The 23,790-nt window shown below is 36.8% G+C and overlaps 1 protein-coding gene across 1 annotated transcript in view; it reads right to left on the bottom strand.

Annotated features, from left to right (window-relative positions):
* Positions 1 to 23,790, bottom strand: part of PLXDC2 (plexin domain containing 2) — a 446,547-nt gene that overhangs the window by 90,915 nt on the left and 331,842 nt on the right. Inside the window, exons 7-9 of the mRNA XM_049624674.1 lie at positions 18,884 to 18,983; positions 6,286 to 6,381; positions 6,014 to 6,095 (exon numbers count right to left, since the gene is read on the bottom strand). Of these exons, the coding sequence (XP_049480631.1) occupies positions 6,014 to 6,095; positions 6,286 to 6,381; positions 18,884 to 18,983 (278 nt within the window). The remainder of the gene's footprint in view (positions 1 to 6,013; positions 6,096 to 6,285; positions 6,382 to 18,883; positions 18,984 to 23,790) is intronic.

Genomic DNA, 23,790 nt, shown 5'->3' with positions numbered 1-23,790 from the left:
AGAGACAGAGCATGAATGGGGGAGGGTCAGAGAGAGAGGGAGACACAGAATCCAAAGCAGGCTCCAGGCTCTGAGCTGTCAGCACAGAGCCTGACGCGGGGTTCGAACTCACGGACCGCGAGATCATGACCTGAGCCGAAATCGGACACTCAACCGACTGAGCCACCCAGGTGCCCCTCTCTTCTTTTTTCTAAAAACACTTTCTCCACAGTTGATCTCATTCAGCCCCATGAATTTAAATACTATCTTTATGATGAAGATTCTCCAATCTGAACCTCAAGCCACAACTTCTTACTGAAATTTCTGTTTTCTATATTCCCATCTACTCAACATTTCTACTTGAAGTCCGATAGACAACTCAAATTGAACTTGTCCCCAGATAAGCTCTTTACTTCTCTCCACCTCTCTATTTCTTGTGTCATCTTACTTCTCTCAGGAAAAAAAAAAATGAATGTCAGCATCCACCAAATTACTCAAAGAAAAGTCTACAAAGCAGCCTTGATTCTTATCGTTCCTTCTTCCTTCACTTCTAATCCATTCATCTCTCCCAATCCCCATAATTATCATCCTTGTCTAAGCAGCTGTCATCCCTTCTATAGACTATTGCACACACTCTCTACTATTCTCTCCCTTTTCAATCTTTCTCCACACACACACACACACACACACACACACACACAAAAGCACATAAAAACATAACTATTCTCCTTGGAACAGCCAGAGTTTCATTTTTAATTTTTTAAAGTAAACTGGATGCCACACATGGGACTCAAACTCATGGCCCTGAGATCAAGAGTCACATGCTCTACCCACTGAGCCAGCCAGGAAACCCCAGAGTTTCATTTTTAACATATAATGAAACCACATCACTCCTCTGCTTAAGTTCTTCTAAAATCTAAAGGCTTCCCATCACCCTGAGAATGAATAAAACCCTTCCTGGCTTACAAAGCCTTCCATGTCTTGGTATTGTGCAACCTGCCTGACCTCATTTGATCCCATTCTCCCCTCATGCTCAACTCTCAATGCTCCCAACTCACTGCGCTTCTTCCTTTCCTCACCAGATTAAGCTTGAACCCATGGTAGGGCCACTGTGCTTGCCAGTCCCCTTGAAATGCTCTTTGCTTTCACCTTGCTATATGTAGTTGGTCCCAATCAGATCTAAATGTCACTTCTTCCAAGAAGCCTTTCTTGGTCATGCAGTCCACAGCAACCACTGGCTTTTTCAAACTCAACAGATTACTCATCATCAACTGATTTTTTTGCTTATTCATTTGTTTGTTTTCCCACGTAGTAAGCTGACCTCTACCCTTTATGAGGGCTTTGGCTTTAATACATGATTTCTGTTCAAACTACCTCAGTGTTTAGACTAGTGCTTGTTGTTTAGATTAGTGTAGAAGGTATTCAGTAAATTAAAAAAAAAATTTTTTAATGTTTATTTATTTTTGAGAGAGAGACAAAGCGTGAGCAGGGGAGGAGCAGAGACAGAGGAAGACACAGAATCTGAAGCAGGCTCCAGGCTCTGAGCTGTCAGCAGTGCCCGACGTGGGGCCCGAACTCAGCAACTGAGATCGTGACTTGAGCCGAAGCCAGACGCTCAACCGACTGAGCCACCCAGGTGCCCCAAATTTTTAAGTGCATGAATGAGTGAATGAATATTTTAAGAGCCAAAATATATTTTCAACTAAAAAATAGACTTTTGGATGATGAAGGCTAATGAAACTAAGGTCTCTTCAAAAAGGCGAGGTTTCTTAGCATGATACCAGCAAATAAACTCCTGTTATTAAGAGTTTTGCTGTATTTTCCCTTATAATGTTCTGTTTTATTTCTTTGGCCATAGAACTCATCACTAGCAACTCTATTTTCTGCACACCCATTTGTTTACATTCTTTCTCATCATACTAAAAATGTAAGCACCGTGAGCAAAGCGATTTGCTCTTGTTTATCACTGAATTCACAATTTAGGACAGCAACCTGAACAAAGACACATTCAAAAATTTTTGTTGAATGAGTGAAAATAAAAGGTATTAGTTGAAAGTGGTTGATTCGTGTCCTCTCAATTTTTCAGTGAAGAAACAAAAGCATTCTTATCTAGAAGTAATGGGCCACCGATTCTGTGTAAATAGTTTCGATTATGGATCTCATTAAATGTTCTTATAACTCAAATTCCTTCAGACATGGGGTAAGCCATTACAAATATTTTGCCTTAGTTTTTGCTTCCTGAAAAATAGGAATTAGAGGAAATAAACAAACCAATTAAAATTATCTTATCTTTTTAGAGAAAGCCCAACTGGAGAGTTCAATAATCACCACCAACTGATTATCATTCAGGGGTAAATGAGCACAAATGAGAAAGTAAAAAGGATGGAAGAAAAAAATCTGAGAGGCACTTTTTGTGCTGCTTAGGATAAGGCTTCTCTTGTTTTATTGAACTTGTTAATAAAAGCTCCAAAGTCTGGGGAAAAGACTTCCGGGCAGCAAAAGCAAAGTTTTGAGGCTCACAGGTCTAAGGAGAAATTAATAAAATGCAGTGGGGAAATTAAATTGAACAAAAGTGCAATGAGCCATAGGTAAAGCAATTAATTAAGCAGGTTTTGATATGTATATAAGTGGGTTGCTGAAGAAGTAAAAATAAATCCGAGATTTTAAACCAGTGTTTGGTATTCAGCAGAACACCAAATGGTCACATGTAGAAAACTTGTAGTTTTTAAAGTAGTGTTCTTTGAGGACTTCCTTCCTTATTTATATGCATTGCCACCTTTCCTTTTTCCATTAATCTTTTAAAAAAACCTATGCTTTCAATAATATACAAAAGCCTTTTGCTTTTGCTTGATTCTCTTCCGCATTCTTTTTATGCCAATTTCTTTTTATTTATTTATTTATTTATTTATTTATTTATTTTTTTTAATATATGAAATTTACTGTCAAATTGGTTTCCATACAACACCCAGTGCTCATCCCAAAAGGTGCCCTCCTCAATACCCATCACCCACCCTGCCCTCCCTCCCACCCCCCATCAACCCTCAGTTTGTTCTCAGTTTTTAACAGTCTCTTATGCTTTGGCTCTCTCCCACTCTAACCTCTTTTTTTTTTTTTTTTTTTTCCTTCCCCTCCCCCATGGGTTTCTGTTATGTTTCTCAGGATCCACATAAGAGTGAAACCATATGGTATCTGTCTTTCTCTGTATGGCTTATTTCACTTAGCATCACACTCTCCAGTTCCATCCATGTTGCTACAAAAGGCCATATTTCATTCTTTCTCATTGCCACGTAGTATTCCATTGTGTATATAAACCACAATTTCTTTATCCATTCATCAGTTGATGGACATTTAGGCTCTTTCCATAATTTGGCTATTTTTGAGAGTGCCGCTATAAACATTGGGGTACAGGTGCCCCTATGCATTTATGCCAATTTCAAAACCAGGCAATTTCTTGCAGGCTCAATTATAAAAATATGTACTTTTCGGGAGTATGTCCACTACTTTTCAGGAAGCAATGAAGATTAACTTGGAGGTGTCACGACCGCAGGCTGGGAGTCACACAGATCTAGTGTCAATTCATGCTTAACCTTAAGTATGAATTAACCTCACTCATAACTCGTAAGAGCTATGAGACCCTGTACAAATAACCTAGCTCCTGTAAGCCTCAGTTTCCTCCATTGTAAAAAATGTAGTATGAGCTAAATACATTTGCTAATTCCTTGGCACAACGTCTGCCAGAGGAATACTTCAATAAAATGGAAGTATTAATATAAAGCAATTTGCAACTTGTGTGTGTGTTTTGATTGCCAAAATTGCTTGTTTATATATATATATGTATGTATTTATATATATGTACTATAAATACAAATTTATAATATAAATATATGCACATAAATATTTGTATATTTTTACCAAAAATGTTTTTTTAAAAAATAATGAAATGATTGGTGGGAAATAGGTTTCTCAGCTAGTGTCCCGAATCTTCATTTATAAGTACATTTTTACAGTTGAGAATTCGATTCAGAATCTGTCTGGGGCGGCTAACTCTCCTGGCTTTCCTCTGACTCTCCTGGCTTCAGCACTCAGATTCCTTCATCCTCAGAAACCCTTCCTTCTCAGACAAATCTAGTCACGAGTCCTTCGTTTGGAAGGTAATCATTCATTCATGCATCCATCCGTTTTTCTGTAGTACAAGGTACATTCTTTTTCTGGAGATACGAAGGCCAATCGGCCTTTAATAAAGCCACAGCCTAGAAAAGGAAACAAACCAGCAAGTGTCCGTAAGACCTATGGTAGCTGCTGCTGATGGAGGTTTGCCCAGGACGTCTGAGAAATGCAGGTGAGGGGCACCTCACGCAAACTCATGGTTTCTGAAGACTTCTCAAAGGACGTGAGCACTGAACTGGAACTTGAATTAGGTTCACACCCTGCCAGGGTCTTCTACTCAATTCTTGTGGGAGTTTTCAGTATCACTTAACTATACATATTAAAGTGCCATCTTCTTAGATTCATTTTGGCTGTTATCTAAGCAGATTTTGAATAGCTTCTGATATGCAGGCAATGTTTATGGAATGTCAATAATATAGGAATATAAATGACCACAAACTGTCAGTTTGCAAGTAGTTCTTCCCGGGGTGTCTGGGTGGCTTAGTCGGTAAAGCGTCTGACTTCGGCTCAGGTCGTGATCTTGTGGTTTGTGAGTTCGAGTCCCGCGTTGGACTCTGTGCTGTCGGCTCAGAGCCTGGAGCCTGCTTCGGATTCTGTGTCTCTCCCTCTCTCTGCCCCTCCCATGCTCATGCTCTGTCTGTCTCTGTCTCTCAATCATAAATAAATGTTAAAAAAAATTTTTAAAGCAGTTGTTCGCAACATGGAGATACAGGTAAGTTAAAATCGACTTTTAAGAGTAGTAATCTCCTGCTTGCTTTATCATTATGTGAAATTCATTGCACAAAGGAAATTATTGGAACAGGCTATGCTGAAAACAATGCAGCGATTATAATAAATAATATTGTTCTATCCACAATACTGTACTGGTTGCCCCAAAGTTAGCAAGTTGAACATGCTTCCTAAAGCTTGTTATCAAGGAATTGACATTCTATTCTTTATACTTCAATAACTTTTAAAGTATTCCTGAACATGCTGCGATCATTGCAGCAAGTGCTGCAGGAAGATGATAAGACATAGGAGGCTTTTACAACAGAAAGCTCAGATGCAAACAAGCACAGACGGGTAGCTTGAAGACTCGGTTCTTCACCTGCAGGAAGAAGCAGACTTTTCACAGACTCTGAAGGTGGAAGGGAACTTCCTTCTGAAAAGACTGTAAACTGCACAGCGGGGCAGTGATCACACCTATATCATTCGCTGCTGCTTTCCCAGCACTTGCAACATAATTGGTGCACCAGATGGTTGAGTAAATAACAAAACACATTCAAAAGTCTTCACTCTGCATTTCCGACAAATAATCATTCATTCTCTGAAAAACTCGAGGGACTAAAAACTCCTCTGCCATTCATGAAAATCAAACCACGCACTCTGTTCATGTGGAGGTCAGTTAGTGTCACTTTATTCCCTAACTTTAGACCACATCTCTAATCTTGGCTAGTAACCTTTGAGATATTTCCTGGAATTTACTAAGAATGTGCATGTGGTCACGCATAAACTGCCCTTGTTATAGTAATGATATGTCATACCACGCTTTCTGAAGAATATGGACCAATGGCATCGATTTATAGACTCCTCAGTCATAATCACCCTCTAGTTTAAACCCCATAGAAACTACAAATATATATCAGGTAATGATGTTATTGACTATAAAGGTTCTTGGTAATTTTGAGTGATCAAAGGAAAATTTTAAAACTCACTAAAATTCTGAGCAGTTTTTGCATTTTGGTCACTTCTGCATTTTTTTTTTACACGTATACATGTGTTCATATATACCTAATCAATATACCTGACACATCTAAAATTCAATGGAAGAGTTGGAAGCAACAAGTCTGTGAAATTTTTACATTTTCTGTATTATTCTTTTTTTTACCTTTGAAGTTTACTACACCAACTGCAGTTGAAGCCAATCTGAGAGGATACACAGGGGCCACAACCATTAAACTGGAGACATGCTAGGAAACAGGAAGAATAGGTTTATCAAGACTAATTGGCAGCATGGAGAGAAATTAAAAAAAAAAAGAATGCTCAACCAAAATTAAAATCCCCCACCCATCCCTATATACACACAGGATCAAGATACCTATGCATAAACAGATCAGATCATGAAACTTTCCACCTAGTTCTGTTCACATGGTAACTTACTAGGTAATGGGGTCATCTCCACAGCTGAAATATTGGTAATTTTTGACATTTGTAGCTCTACTCGGTGGTATTCATAAATTGTTCTTCTCCGGACATCTGTAAAAACACAAATAGAAAAAAAAAAAGCCTTTCAAGATTTCTTTGCCTATAAAGCAACATTTAATAATGAATATAAAATGATATGCTTTTCACCCAATGTGGTTTTAAAATGAAGATTTAAAATAATACCTGTGAAGAGAGTGGTTATTAAAAACAACCTGAAAATCATGTGCTGATATACCCAGAAGTCTTTTTTTTAAATTTTAATTTAATTTAATTTTATCTTAGAGAGAGAGAGAATGTAAGCAGGGAGAGGGACAGAAAGAGAGAATCCCTTTTTTTAAATTTTTAAAATGTTTTATTTATTTTTGAGAGAGAGAGAGAGAGAGAGAGAGAGAGAGAGATGAGTGGGGGAAGGGGAGAGAGAGAGGGGAAGATGCAGAATCCAAAACAGCTTCAGGCTCTGAGCTGTCAGCACAGAGCCCAATGTGGGGCTTGAACCCATAAACCATGAGATCACAACCTGAGGCGAAGTCAGAGTCTCAACCGACTGAGTCACCCAGGCGCCCCAGATAGAGAGAGAATCTTAACTCAGGCTCCACACTCAGGGTGGAGACTGATGCAGGGCTCTATGCCATGACCCAGGGATCATGACCTGAACTGAAATCAGATTTGGATGCTCAACCAACTGAGCCACCCAGGTGGCCCTCAGCCCTCCAGAAGTCTTTTTTTTTAACCTGTGGAGTTGAAATGTTGATTCTGGTCTCAGATATCTCACTTTGCTAGTGGGCTCCAACCCACTGTTACCCAGAATATACTGAAGAAGTTTTCTTGATGGATTTATATATTTTGAAAGACTTTGACATAAAATCATATGACTTCACTCATATGAGGACTTTAAGAAACAAAACAGAAGAACATAAGGGAAGGGAAACAAAAATAATATAAAAACAGGGAGGAGGACAAAACAGAAGAGACTCATAAATATGGAGAACAAACTGAGGGTTGCTGGAGGGGTTGCGGGAGGGGGGCAGGGGGGAGGGGCTAAGTGGGTAAGGGGCACTAAGGAATCTACTCCTGAAATCATTGTTGCACTATATGCTAACTAACTTGGATGTAAATTAAAAAAAAAAATTAAAAAAAAATTAAAAAAAAAAATAAATAAACATTAAAAAAAAGAAATTATTATGCTAAGTGAAATAAGTCAGTCAGAGGTAGTCCGTAATACCATATGATTTCACTCATGTGTTGTATTTAAGAAACAAATGACTCATCATAGGGAGAGAAAAGAGGAAAAGCAACAGATTCTTAACTAAATTAGAGAAAAAATTGATGGCTAGCACAGTGGAGTGGGCAGGAGGATGGTTTAAATTGATGATGGGGATTAAGAAGTGCAATGTGATGAGCACCAGATGTTGTATATAAGTAATGAACTACTATATTATACACCCACAACTAATATTTTGCTGTATATTAACTAAATGGAATTTAAGTAAAACTTAAAAAAATAAAAAAAATTTAAAAAAGGTAAGATGATACCACTTCTTTAAAACTCAAGCTAAAATAAGTCTTTTAGGAATGGGTAACAATTACAATTTTTTCACAGCCTAAAAAAAAAAAATTCACAGCCAGAATAGGAGTCTGATTGCTTTAAAGGTTTAGATGGGTTTCTTTTAGTAAAAGTAAAACAGAACTTAGGTCACTTTAAAAAAATTAGTACTGATATTTATTAAATATGCAGCATTGTATCTGAGAAAGGTTAACAACTGGTACTTAGATTGTATGAAGGAGCTTATAATTATTCATCAGCAAATCCAACAGTCTCCCTGAGGAGTAGGCTAGATGGGAGACTTTGACATGAACTTTAATAATTAAATATCAGATAAATACGGCAAACATATTTTATTACAATTAAGACTGTTGACGAAATATATTTAAAAATATATTAAAAAAAGACCTGAGTCTTATGCTCATGAGCTTGCCTGAGTTTGGTAAATTGTAATGGGTGAAGCAATGTTATCAGCATTTTATTTAGCTCTTGAAATGCTTGTGATGAAAGGAACGCATTTCCTGAATGCTATCTTATCGATCAGGAATTATTTGGGAAGCTATCAGTTTATTTAAAAAATATCAGAGTATCTAATCTTGGGAAGTCATATGTCATAGTGGTTGATAGAACACGCTCTTGAACAATTTCACGTGGGTCAAATCCCAGTGTTGCTGCTTGTATCTGTGTGACCTTGGGCTCCTTTGTTAGCCTCTCCCGCCTCAGTTTCCTCATCTCTAAAATAGAGATAATAGTACCTAGATCACTGAGTTGTTGTGAGAACTAAAATGAGACAGTAAATGAAAATTGGTTAGAACACTCTCTTTCATACCGCAAGTGCTCAATAAATGTTTAATACGGCAATCAGCGTCACACTGGTTACATGCTGCATATCATGGTCTATTTCTACAGATCTAAACTCACTGAAATCACACTAAGGTTCTGAAATCAGGCTTCTAGGAATTTATCTCCCACCTTAGCTTAGAGAAAGTTAAATTTTGATTAACATCAATGGATCCGACAGGATGCGGAGCAGGAAGATGGTGTACAGGAGATTTAGTTCAAGTGTTTAGCAACTGTAGATATACCTACACATCCAGGGGCAAAGTCAAACATCTACTGAAAACCTACACGTGCCTCTACTTTTATCCACTCCTGTCTTTCCACTCATTTCTGATTATTCCCCGTGAAATACTACTCCAGAAGAGTAAGGGAGGTAGCCCCAAAAGAAATGTTTTGGGGCTCAGAGAGGTTCTAGAGCCATTTGCTGAATATATCTTCAGGTTTATCAGACTGGAAAACACTGCTCAAGAACCATAATCCAATTAATTTCTTTTTAGTATAAGCGAAAATGCATATATGATTTTCAAAGTGTAAACTTTATCAAACATCAGAGAAAAATGCTAATTTAATGGTATTTAGTAAGGTTTCTCAAGGGCAGGGCACTCTTTTCTTAAGTTGTAAGGCACAGAAAAAGACTCCCCAGCTTCTGCTTTATCTAAATAATACATCTTCCTATATACTGGTTTCCTTGTTTTTTGCTAAATAATTTAGTTCTTGGAAATAAAGACATAACATGACTTTGCCATAAGATTACTGGTTGGGGTTTTAGAGTCTCCTTCATACTAAAGTTCACTCAGTATCTATCATATTAGTAGCTGCTTATTAAAATACTAGTTTTCTGTTCATTTCATATTATCCTTTGAAAACCTCAAACTACTGACATAATGACCGTGAATCCTCTGGAACTTAATTATTGATTACGCATATGGGGTTAAGGGAAAGTGACCTTTTTTGCTATGCTAATTCTATCACCCACTCGGACCCTTCCTACTACGGGGAGGAAATGAGTTTAACAAAATGAAATTAATGAGAATGAGTTTTGTTTGATGACCTGCCAATTAATGACAGCTTCCAAATGGTCATTTTTGTTGAATTTCAGAGATACCCCTGTCAAAAACAAGTAATTAGGAATGTATTTACTGGTAGCGCCTGCCAATACTAGAAGCTTTCATTTGATTCCAGAAATGTATTTAGCTCATGTGTCTTCTTTAGAAAGTCAGCCAAAACAATGCTGTCCCAAAAATTCAGTCTTAGTAGTGTTGATACAGCTTTAGCTGTTTTCTTGCCACTTTACAAAACTAAGTTTGACTAGAATACTCATTAAGGGCTTTTAAAAATTAAAAACAAAAACAAAAACAAAACACCTAAATCTCTGTGCAGACTAACACACAGAGGATAAAGTTTAGTAACCAAAATCTTGAGGTGATATGATTCAAAGTGTGACTAGTGAATTGCATGTTTTTAGAAAATCTGAGCAAATTAACAGGAGGGATCATATGGGAACACGAGGAATCCTCTCCAATCAATATTCACTCTGGCTGAAATAAAAACAGTTTAATGAGTTCTTTGTGGCATGATTAGCCATGATCTAGTTTGTCTTTAAAGGTAGCATTCACATAGAGAATGTGTAAGTAATTTTGTAAATTGGCTGATTCTTTCATTTATATGAATATCTTAATATTGTCTGAACTGTCAAATAAATAATTTGCTAACGTTGCCTTACTTACAGATTACTGACGCCTAATGACTGGTCCCAAATGGTTATTTCTTTTCCACTTCAAGTTGAGTCTGCCACCCAGCACCATTCACTGAATACTCTTTAATGTAAACAGCATGTATTGCACAACTACAAGTTCATTCCCAGCATGAAGACTTGGGGGGAAAAAAAGAGACTCTTGAGAAAAAAAGGGCACCATTAGAGCCGCGATAAGCCTCCCACACAATATGTAAGTCACTAACAGAAAGAGCTGGTTGGCGTTGTTAAATACAGCTTCTACAAAGAGAAGATGTTTTTGCTTCAAACATGTTTTATGCCCTCTGTAATTCTATTCTATTAAATAATAATGTAATAGGTTGGATAAGGCAACATAAAATTTAGAGGATCACGGAGTACTAACCTAAACCTCTTAGATTTTCTTCTCATCATTCCCTTGCGGTTCGTGAAGTTTCTGGACACTGTTACAACTTACATGGTCAGATTTCATAAGTTACCTGAGCATGCATAAAAAAGATCAGAAACTTCATCTAAAACCAAACTTTACTTTTCTCCTCATTCCACGTATATTTACTAATGGCTGAAACAAGATGTCCTGACTTCCTTTAGTAATCCCTTTGCCCAACAAGAGCACCAGAACCAGCATTGGGATAGTAAATGGTCAAGGCAGAGTATCTTAGTGAGCTTGTGCGACATGTAGACAACAGTCCTAACACTATGGCTCCCATTGGCCTAAGGACTGTTCTTCTGGATGTGGTGTTTCTCCCAGGAAAACACATTTCTTTATTCCTGAGACTTAGGGGAGACTTTGCGATGTACATTGGCAATGTCATTAAATCTCTACTGTTTTTCTGAGAGAAAAGAAGATTGTGACTTCATTAAATAAAGTTGGGTGAAATGTAGTAAGATACGTTTTAAAATCAAGTGTTTGAAAAGCTTTTAGTGCTAAATTATGCAGATGTTTGGTACTTATGGAAGAAAAACCCCTCCGTTTCCAAGAAATTAAACTTCCTATAAAAAAATTCACCTGGAAAAATTAACATGTGGGCATGTTTATAAAGGTATCCAACCAGTATTTGTTAAAAATAGGAATATTCTCTGTGTAATAGGGAAGTGTAGGTTAAAATAGAAATATTCATGAAGTAATAGGGAAAAATAAAAAATAAGGCAAAGTCTAAATTTGAAGGCAAACGTGAGAGAAAAGTGGAAAATTGAATCTCTGAGGTCATAATTTAAAATAAATAAGGCAGACAGAACTTGATAGAAAAACTCAATTTAGGTTATTTTTGAGAACTATTTTGGCTCCTTTCCTAGGCCTTCCATAGTAAGGTGACCATTGCAAAGATGAGCTTTTGATTCACTATATTGAATAAATAAAAGTACATTAAGATGGGTTTCTCTTCCTTAGACCAATAAATCCTGGCTTCATAGGTACTCAATAGATATTTATTGAATAAATAAATTTTTAAGTATGTTGAATTTTTAATAATGTATTGAAGTCCTTTCTGTGACTTTTAGTATTTTATATTAGAAATAAATTATTAAATAAATTGAGAGACTATCTCTATAATGGTAAAATTTTACCTTGCCTGATATTGGTACAGGATAAAAAGTCAATGAATAAATGGATGAATAGATCTAAAAAACAAGAATTTAGCTACAAATACCTCTGAAATATGTTATAATTAACCAATCAGTGATTTCTAATATCCAGAAAACTCCTAAATATTTGCTTCTTTTTAAAAATCCTATCTAAAAATCAATCTTTTTAAAAAAGAAGCAAATATTTAGGAGTTTAAATATCTAGGATTAGAATCAAACAAGGGGTGTTTGAAATGTATGTAAAAGCATAGAGTATCACTTTGCATGATGCTTTCTATTGTGGAAGAGTTTAATGAGAGAATATTTATGGGGAAATGTCATGATTTCTGTTACTTTTTCCTTTTGTTGAGCCATGAGTGGGCAAATGCATACTTGGGAACCAAAGCACCTTATGAAGCTATGCTGTAAGGAGAAGCAATTTTTTATCTTCTGAAAAATGAATAATTTGAAGGGCTTTCCATTTTGAGAAGAAGGAAGGTAGGATTTACTAAAGGATTTGTGATCAATCTGTCCTTAAATGAATGCAAAGATCCCGATAACTTTGAAAATAACAAGTAAGGCTGGTGGCCCCTGGGTGGCTCAGTTGGTTGAGCACCTGACTCTTGATTTCAGCTCAGGTTATGATCCCAGGGATGTGGGATCGAGCCCAGTGTCAGGCTCTGTGCTGATCAGTGTGGACACTGCTTGAGATTCTCTTTCTCTCCCTCTGCCCCTCTTCCCTGTTGGCAGCCCTCTCTCTCTCTGAAAACAAAACAAAACAAAACAAAACAAAACAAAAAAACAAGTGAGGCTCAGTTCTTCTAAAAGAGCTTTAATAGAGTATGAAAGAAAAATATCTTAAGTGTTTTCAAGATTATTCATTTCCTCAATAGTCTGTCAACATGTTTTTTTTTTTTTTTAATTAGAGTTGCTAAGTAATTATAATGGAGCTGTCCTACAAGCAAACCAAAATTACCAATAGTTTTATTTAGGGAAAACCAGTTATAATGGAATGCTTATATTTGAAAATGTATTATTTAATCATATCTAAAATGCCAAGGCTTTTCTGAAAGGCAAAGAGGAAATAAAGAAAGGATGTTCTGTAAATATTATACCTGAAATTTAGTATTCCATTTAAATAGATGATATAATCTACTGTTACTCTGTCCAAGATGGTAACCACTAGTCACATGTATCTCTTTAACTTAGAGTTAATTAATGAAATCAATTAAAAATTCAAATCCCCAGTGTCACTAGCCACATTTCAGGTGCTTAGTAGCCACATGCAGCTAGTGAGACTAATACTCAACAGTTCTGATTTAGGATGTCTTATCAGTGTAGAAAGTTCTACTAGACAGTACTGGTCTATGGTATTATGTTTTTGAGAATTAAAGCTTAAGACATTTTGAAGAGTAAAAAAAAAAATCTCTCTTTTTGTTAGGGGTTGTTTTTTTTCAGTCTGTAAACATAATTTTGGTCAAGTTTCTTGAAAAATTGCTGCCTGGTCTGTGAAGCTTATAAAGAGACCATATATGATGAACTATATACAATGTTCCTCAAAGAGTTCTTTGACCCTCTAAGTATCTTTAAAATATATTTGTTCTCCAAATGAGTTGAATTTTATCTTTGCAAATGCTAATGTTTCTTATTGAGCTGTGAGTAATAATTAATCAACAAAGCCACGGCACATTGTAGCACCAATGACGTTAATAGATTTAAAACAGCAGATGCGGATGAGAAATAGATTGATGTTAAGAAAGAAGCAGATCATGTACTGCCGGTGGGTGAGAAGAACAGAGTGGTATCATAACTTGTAGAAGAACCATTTGAAGGAAGGTCAGCAGCTTTCCAGGTTGCTTTCTTGGACAAGAATTCTGCGCGTGTGTAAAACTAACTTTCACATGACGAAAATGGCATAGCTTTACGTTTCCCAATAAAAGAACCGCAAAGGCGAGAGTGGATTTTCTGGGTTTTCTTGCTGGAAATGTTATGCTCTTTAAGCTCAGAAGGCGGAGAAAAGGTGAGGCGTGAGGGAGAAGGTCAGCACCCTAGAGATTCAGATGGAAATTCAGACTGTTAAATTGGAGGAGCGGGAAACAAACAAGGAGGAACGGTACTAGTGAGAATTATACATTTATCCAGGAAGACCTTTGCACACTGTGTAAAGGATTTGGAGGCACATAAGCTGAGGCTGAGAAAGGATTACTTAATAAAGCTATTTGACAAGAAATTATGGAAATTACACATGACCTACGAGTACATGACAATGTGAAAACCTTCTGGTAATCAACAGAATATTAAAGCAACAATGAAATATCACGTTCTGCTTATCAAATTTTCAGTTTAAAAAATGAGGACAGTGTCTGGGAGCATCTGGGGAAATGGGATATCTAATAAAATGCTGGGGCGGGGGGAGTAAATTGCTACAACCTTTATAGAAAGCAATCTGTCAAAGTGCATAAAAACCCATTAACAGTCAATGGCTACATATTCGCTTATAAACAATCAGTTGTGTCAAAATTTGAAAACGAAGATGTTCAGCACTGTTTTACTGATAATTAATATGAAAAGCAACAAACATGACAAACTAATGCTCAGACAGGTTACATAAATTATGAAATAAAGGAATTTGTTGCAGCTATTAATGACCACATTTTAGACAGGTATTCAGCAGTGCAGAAAAAAAATGTGTTATATATATGAAGAGAAAAATAGGTGACAAAAATATTTTAACACAATGCCAATTTTCTTAATGTGCATGTGTCTGCGAGTGTATATACTAAAAACAGAAGTTTGGATGCAGACACGTGGAAACATTGTTATCTCCCTGTGGTAGAATTATGGACCATTTAAATTTTTTTCTGTGCATTCTCTGCAATGTATAGATTTCTCTGAATTAACATGCGTTATGCTTATAATCACAAGTATGTTCTTCCATTTGGGTTTCTGTAATGAACAATCCAAGTCATTGTATGCAGACCTGTGTTTCACATCTGTACCTGTGGAGACTGAAGCCAGCTGATCTCTGTGTTCTTTTTGTTTCTAAAATTCTACAAAATATTTTATGAAAAATAGAAGGTGATGCAGACACACAGGTACACACGGACAGACACAGCAAGACATCAAAAAGCAAACGCTGCGTAGCTAGGAAGAGTGAGTTTCCGACTGTCAGGTGTTTCCTGATGGGAGTCTCCTGTGGCCCGAGTCTCACAAGCAATTGTTCTGGGTGTGGACATCTTAGCATCAGTGTCTTAAAGTGATAATGTTGATTATGATGAATAAACAATAAATACATGTACAAATACAGTGCTGACTACCTTGTGCCAAATACTGCATGCAACATACCCATTGTATCTTAGGTAGTAAGGTGACCATTTTGTCTGTAAGGCTATAGGAATTAAATAAAATGTTCAAGGCCTCATTATTAGTATTCCCATTAAGGTAAACTTTATACTTTCTGGACTGCTAACTAATTTTATCTTTTATTTTATTTTTTAGAGATAAGGGTTAATTTCACCATGGACTTTTGTTTGTTTGTTTGTTTTGTTTTGGAAGGAGCAAAGGAATTTCCTTTGTAACCTCAGAACTATTTCCTAACAATGCCTGAATTCCCTTTGCTACTTTCAACTGTCAGATCACCTGATCCCTTTTGAAAGATAAAGACTAAGGTAATAAACTATGCTTGAAATTACATTGAAATCATTTATTATTTGGAAGCCTTCAAAAACTGAGAAACAAGTTTTCTGTTGTTGATATTACCATGAAAGGGTGCGGAGAAATCTTCATGATAAATAACTTAAACTTACCTAGCAGCTTTACAAATGCTTTACCAAAACTTGACCAACTGATAAGAATGGTGAAACGACCTCCAAGAATGGTGGTCCCACCGGGAAAAATTATTCTCAAGGTTACAGCTTGCACTCCGATGTTGCCATGAGATTAAGCTGAGGATCTAAGTGCTACATAAACCGTGTAACCAAAATGCTTAAAAGAACAGAAAATTGATCTTATGAGAACAGGGTCCTATATAACGTACCTTGCAATAGAGAAGAAATGAAACCACTCATTACTTATGATAATGATCAGTTTTTTCCCTGAAATTCACTCAGGAGAAGAAAAAGGGGGAACAGAGATGAATGATTTAAATTCCCTGTGAGGATGACTCCTAATAGTGAGGGTTGTTAAATAAGAGAGCAGAATTTTGAAATGGACTTAAATGTTTTTCTAAATTCTGATTGCACAAACAGGTAACATACAGATCTCTAGGAATCGTCTTATAATTCTCAGGAAAAAGTACTCGTTTTATAGCTTGTATTATGCTAATCTTGGGTCAGCCTAATCTCTGGCATATATGTGTGCTTTTTTTTTCTTTTAGGCTGAGAATGCTATGTGAACATATCTTTCCCTTTATACAGAAGTTCATGTAACAGACATTATTACACATAAATTTGGGAACAGATTTTTAAGGAGACTTAAATTTTTCTGTTCCTGAAAAGATTTTTAAATTCACTTTTATTATTATTATTTTTATTTTTATTTTTGAGAGAGAGAGGGTTGGGGAGGAACAGAGAGAGAGGTAGACAGAAGATCTGAAGCAGGTTCTGTGTTGAAAGAAGACAGCCCAATGCAGGACTCTTACTCTAGAAACCAACCTTGAGATCATGACCTGAGCCGAGGTCAGACGCTTACCACCCAGGTGCTCCCTTCCCCAAAAGATTTTTAAATAGGACACATCAATTCCAATTTTCTTATCGAAATATGGTCCCATCTACAGGCAGGGACGAGTGGATTAGAAACTCAGAACCTCCATTCTTTCTCAGCGAATATTCTCAGGATGGAATGGTGAGGTCAACAGGAAATGTGAATGTTAGTCCAGCATGCAGCTTGCCTGAGAGACACTTTTCCCTGAACTCGAAGCTTGTGAAATTGTTTCAGATGAATGCTGAGTCTCAACTTTAGATATAATCTGTTCTCAAAATTCATATGAATTTTGCCAATTTATTCAATAAAATTTATATTTGGGAGGAATATTTTTCCTCAAGACATACTGGTTACCCTATTACATTATAGCAAGGGATGCAAAATTGTAATTTGTGAGCCCAAAATTCTACCGTGCCTCAGTTCTGAGACAACACTTGCATATTAAAATGCATTTGTGATTCTTTTTTTCTTTTGTACTTGGGTGAGTCTTTTTGTTAAAACAGTAACATATCAGAACATCAATATGGACCAAGCAGTCTTCTGAGGAAGCTGCAAACAAAATCCTTCTTCAGAAGAAAAGAACCCACAAATAAACTAAAACTGGTGTTTTCTCTTCCTTGTGTAATAACTGGCTCAAGTCATGCTTGATTTAACATCCCTGAAAGAAGGAATGTGAAAACACTCCTCAAACGGGAATCAACTTTGGCTCTCCCACGACATGGCCTCTTATTAAAGAGGATGTCGTTTTTTGTCTACACATGCTAACATATCCTTGCTTTGTTCATTGTACACTTTCCTTTCTGGAAAATCTGCCTTGATTTAACAGTTCCTTCGAATGTTACTTCCCACTAATTTTCCACTAACAAGGAGAAACCGCCATGAAAGACTCAGGTTCTTCAGCAAGCAGAACTCCCACATCTGAATGTCATTCTAAATTGTAGTTGTAAGATAATCCCTATAACGTTTCCAGCCAATCCGCTGCTCTGAAAAATCTAAATAATTTCCACTCCATTTACCTCCTCTGTATTTGAGAGATGATATAATTAAACAGAATTAGTTCAAGGGAAGACCAAATAGCATACGCATGTGATAAATTAAGTCTACCCCTATAGTGGAATATAAGGACTTTGAACCAAACAGGGAAACACATGATCTAATCTTGGTATTTCATGATCACCCCTTGCTTTACATATGCATGTTTAGGACACAAACAAACATCAGTACTAACACACCCAAGCATCCCTCAGGACTCTTCTAGAATAGTGAAGGTTTAAAACACAGAAACTTACAAATGATGGCTATATACGTGATCAGAATTACTACCAGTGGTGGTTTTCTGAATTTCTAATATGATTAATTTCTAATATTCTGAATTTCTAATATGATGAACAGCTGACTAAGTAGCATATATGTATTTATTCTACAAATGTAAACTAGACTAGATAAGTAAAAATGATTTAAACAAACTATGTTTCTTCTCTGGTAGGTATAGTCCCACAAAAATTTTTATTTACTTCACTTTATACTTTTTTCTGTCATCTTCTTTTAGACTATCAAACACTTTTGTATAAACATGATAGACATAAAACGGCGCAAACTGCTCTTTTGTTAGTAAATTTAAGCTACACAAATAAATAAGAGTCATATACCTATCAGTCAAATCATCTATCATTCCTTTATCTTCTTGTTATTAATGATAAAAATAGAGCTGTGTGGGGTGCCTGGGTGGCTCAGTCACTTAAGCTCAGGTCGTGATCTTTGGCTCAGGTCATGATCTCAAGGTTCTTGAGTTCGAGCCCCACATCTGGCTCTCTGCTGTCAGCATGGAGCCCGTGTCAGATGCTCTCTGCCCCTCCCTGCCTTGTGCTTTCTCTCAAACATAAATAAACATTAAAAAAAAAATAGATCTGTGCAACCAAGCTAACTATACCAAAGAATCCAAAATTACACACTCTTGGCTTAGCTATTTGATTTCACTTTACCTAAATTATTAGTTGAAGAGTAACAGAGAGACAGCGAATACCAATAAGAGTTATAAACCAAACAATAATCTACAAGCAGCAATCCGCTAAGTGGTTCTGTTGTTCAAACAGTCACATCTGCCTAAACTCAATCTCCTTAAAATTTACCCCCACAGGAGGCTCAGACTTTGCGATTACCCTTCTTCTACATACTGGGAATTTGTTGGATCCTGTGGACAACGACAAATGCATCAGACAGTCCCACTTTCACTGGGTGATTGGTCGAACTTATCTGTGTGACCAAGACGGGAATCTGGAAAAGAAAAAGCAGATTGCTACGTGTTAGATTTGAATTTCATTTCGGAGTGGCGGTGGGGAGCATGATCATCTTGTTTACTGAAGAAAATCAGGTGCTGGAGATGAAGGACCAGGGAGAGTGAGCAGGAAATATTAGAGAAGGAAGACATACAATACCAAAAAATAACATCTGTTTAGTGCTTTTGATGGGCTAACGTGACAAAAGAGCTCCTGGTCCAACAGACAGCTACTTGATGATGAAAGTAAATAGATTTTCTGAGGATCTAACTGGTGCCGAATGCTGAAAACATCACACATATAGGCACACTGTAAACACATTTAGTGCTGGCTTTCATTTCGGGAATAGACTCTTCCTGTACCATTTGTTTTCCTAAAATACTGTATGTTACTTTTCATGGGTTTTTAAAAAAATCCTTGTTTACAAGTGGCCTTATAGATCTAAAACCTAGAGAAGGACAAGTAAGTGCACTGCTAAATATATATTTAACAATATCACTGTTGATTAATAGATAGTGAAACTCGGCAAATGTTAATGGATGTTGAACTATTCTGATTGAAACTTACATGGAAAACTTTATGAATTATGATGGGTCATCTCAAGGTCACATTTCCTAAATTTAAATCTCAGTGGAACCCAAATCTGAATATGACAGCCATTTTTAATATTCACAGTTAAAAAAATTAAAACACATTGAGAATATATTAAAGAGTTACAATTGAGACAAATCCTTGGAGCCAATTTTTCTAGATTTAGAAAACAGTCACTGGAGAGATGATTACTATGTTTACTACCAGTTTTATAGAAATAAAAATGGGCATGAAACTGTCTGCAATAAATAAAGGGACAAGAAACAACAAGGGGAGGATGGATGTACCGACAAATCTTAAGGTGGCATAAGCAGACTGTGGGCCATCTGCAGGTAATTCATTCAAGAACCTATTAGATCTGACCTTGTCTTATAAACCATAATAACCAGGGTAGCAATGAGAAGGAAGGAGAAAAACTTGGAGAGAAGATACAATAAGGGATGTACTGCTTATTTTTGCCCATGACATCGGGGAATTTTAAAAGGGCTATTTGGTCACAATTAACCAATTAAAAGAGGAAATTTTAAGTATCTGAAATTTATGGAATTATTTCAAGTAAATGGAAGATGACGTTTTCTCTTTATGTACTAACTCATCCCTTTCTTAAACAATGTTAAGGTATTGCCAATTTTATCTCAGTATGTCCAGTTCTTAACCAGCCTTATGAAGTATTCTGATATCTGGACAACAGAAACAAACAAAGCAAAGCCAACATTTCTGTCCCAAAGGTTTATTCACTAAATGAAACTCCGACATACTTTATTTAGTGATTAGTAAGCCATACTCAGTATCATATATGTAATTGCTTTTCTTTTAAAATTTTTTTAACGTTTACCTATTTTTAAGAGAGAGAGAGGAGAGCGAGAGTGAGACAGAGACTGGGAGAGGGGCAGAGAGAGAGGGAGACACAGAATCCACAGCAGGATCCAGGTTCGGAGATGTAAGTGCAGAATCCAACACGGGGCTCAAACCCACAAACCACGATTTCATGAAATGAGCTGAAGTCAGATGCTAAACTGACTGATGCTAAACCGACTGAGCCACCCAGGCACCCCTGTAATTCCTTTTTTAGTGGACTCTATACTATTACCCAGTTTTATATGCCATGTTGAGGCAGAAATGTTAATATAAGTGTCATTTATATTTGAGATGGACACAATTAAAGACAAAAAGACAAAAAATTAGTAAAAACATAGAAAATATTTCCAATTCAAGTTATATTTTGTATGTCCTAACAAAACAAAGTCACAATTGCCAAATAGCATTAGTACACGCCTGATCAGGATTAAGTATGAGAACTTTGCTAACTTGTATTCATCACTTGCTTTCATTCTCCAACATCTGTGACTATAATTTTCCTCTGCAAGGTGAGAACTATTTTACCAGATAATTCTGTGTAAGTGATTGTATTCCTCTTATCCCATACTCAAAGCAAAACTTGAGTTCATAAAGCTCTCAACTGGAAAATCCTATTATACTGCCATGAATATTGTATTTTTATATAAGGTTTATTTTTTAGGTCACATGTTTTGTTTCTGCAGACCTCCTTATCATAGCTTTCCCTTCTTTTTAGATTTTCTATTCCACCTCTTCAATCTTTCTTCCTTATCACCTTCTTCACCTAGGCATCTTTCATTTTGATTTTATTGTATCTCTCTCTTCCTTTCTCTCCCTTCCTTTATATTTTGTCTCTAAGTCAAACCCTCTCCTCCCGTGCTTTATACCTGTGGTGGACTGATTGTACTAAAGGCCTACATCAATGGCCTCCTTCTTTCCAAACCCTTTGCCTTGTCACTTTTGATCCCCTCCCACTTGGACTCTGGCTCAGTAATATGACAAAGGGAGATGACAGCAAATGTGAAGCAAAAGAGAGGATCGAAAATATATTTGTACATTTCCACCTTCTTTCTTGGCCTCCTGCCACTGCCATGAGAATGTATGCTGTTGCTCTGCTGAAAATATAGGAGAGGCATATGGAGGAAAGTTCCCTTTGCAACAGAGGTCCACTTTGACCAGCTAGCTCCTAGCCAATCCACCAGCTAACAGCTGACACATGAATAAGCCCAGTTGAGATCAAGAGAGTACAAACCAGATCAGTAGCACTGCCAAGCTGATCCATAGGTATCTTGTGAGACATAAGATATGGAGTTAGGTAACTACATTTTCGGGTGATTTTTTACACAGCAATACTAACCAATACATTTTCTATTAGAGATCTAATAGCAGATACAAACTTCTCTGGTGTTTCTACACAAAATGAAGTAGCATTCTTCCTCCTAGATTTCAGGGAATCAGATAAATATCTCTGCACTTCTAGGTACAATTAAACTTGAAAGATTGGAACGTTCCAGTAGAAAGTTCCATTTTCTACATCTTGCTTTCACTCTTCTAGATCTCTTTATTTCCTAGTTTATTCTTTTTCCTCTCGATTCCAAAAAATGAAGACCAATGTGTCTAAGTTACCTAGATTCAGACTCATTTAACCAAAGGAAAATCCATCTGGAACTAAAATGGGTAACCTAACAATGTCGACAGTGTTCTGTCACTGAAAACAATCCTATCATAAATTGGCCAAACCCTTTAGGAAGATAATTGTAGATCACCTGTAAAGACCCATTCAAACCTCAATTCAATGGTTTCACTCTATTGAATGATCTTGACCTTTCCACGCTTCAACAAGTAAACTGTTAACAAGGGTGAAAAATTGTACCTGTTTGTAAGAGAACTGAGGTAGGCAGAAATCTTTGTCTGCTTCTAAGGGTAACATTTTAACTTGCTGCCGGTTTTCTAGTTATACTTATTCATGGGACAGTGACTTCTGAGGACTAGGTCAGACAAACCACCATTACCATAAATAACTCTACTATAAGTCTTAATATAATGTGGAAATATAAAGCAGAAAATAAATTTCTGAGAATATTACATACTATATAAAAATTCTTTTCTCCAAAAGGCATATATACTCTCCATGCTATTTGATAAGATAGAATAAATTTGCTCAGTTACTAGATATTAATTGAATATCTTCTGTGTATTACTGTAGGCACTAGAATCATAGAAAAGAACAGAACAAAGACACTGCTCTCATAGAGCTTACATTCTAGAGGGCAGGGGCTGATATTAAAAAGTAAATGTAAGAATTAAACTATGCTGAGCGGTGGTGAGTGCTAAGGAGGAAACTAAAGTGTGGCAAAGAGACTCGAAGGGCATGGGGGCTTCCTTAGGAGAAGGAGTCACAGAGAGGTTCTGTGATGAGATGATTTTTCTGTAGTAATGAGCCTGCCATGTGGATATTTGAAGAAAATTCTGAGTACAGGAACCAGTACAGGCAAAGGCTTTGAATAAATTGTTTTTGGTGACTTTCAGAATTCAAAGGTTATCACTGGAGCATGAGGAGTAGATAAGATAGTTAAAGGAGATGAGAGGAGGTGGGGGCATGTCAAAGGGAGCACACATTCCCTGCAAGCCATGGCAATGACTCGGAATTTTATTTCATGTTATACAGTGATGGTTTAGAGAGTTTTGAACAGAGGAAGGCTGTTCTTTTACATCTGCAAAAGATCATACTGTGATCTGTTGTGTGGTCAAGACTGCAAGAGGCAAGGGGAGACAGAAAAACTAGTTAGGAAGGTATCACGATCGTCAGGATAAGAGATGGGTGGCATGGACTACACTGGAGTGATATGTGTAGGAGGTAGAAGGGATGGAAAGATGGATTCCAGGTGAATTGTGAAGGCGCTGCCATCAAGACATGCCACGGGTGTGAGGAGAGTGGGAGAAACAGGAGAGTCAATGACGTCACCACGGCCTTTGGTCTGAATAGCAGGAAGAAGGGAGTTGAGTAGTTCCTTAGGGCCGCCATTTTGTCCACCCGCAGGGAGGTTTTCACACCGCAGGCCATAAGGAGTTGTCTGCCTGTGCAGGTGGCCGCCTGTGCAGCACTGAAGAAAAGTACTGGAATGTCCCGAGATGGACAAAATGAGAAGAGGAAAGTTTGGAAAAGGACAATTTTATGGCCATTCCACTGGCCTCAAGTGCTTTCCTTTAAAATTTTATAGAGTTCATGAATAAAAGCACAGATTTTCTGAAACTATGGTCTTTTATCCTAATTAAATATTAAAGTGAAAATGTACGAGAAGCTTTTAATTCCCTACATTTTCTTAGAAGGCACCCAAGTCTTTTATGAAACAATTACATATCAGGTTTTTAAAAAA

This window comes from Panthera uncia, chromosome B4 (genome assembly GCF_023721935.1).
Source record: "Panthera uncia isolate 11264 chromosome B4, Puncia_PCG_1.0, whole genome shotgun sequence".
NCBI classification, from domain to species: domain Eukaryota; kingdom Metazoa; phylum Chordata; class Mammalia; order Carnivora; family Felidae; genus Panthera; species Panthera uncia.
Note: the sequence above shows the minus strand (reverse complement) of the source record. Positions and strands in the feature narration are given on the sequence as shown.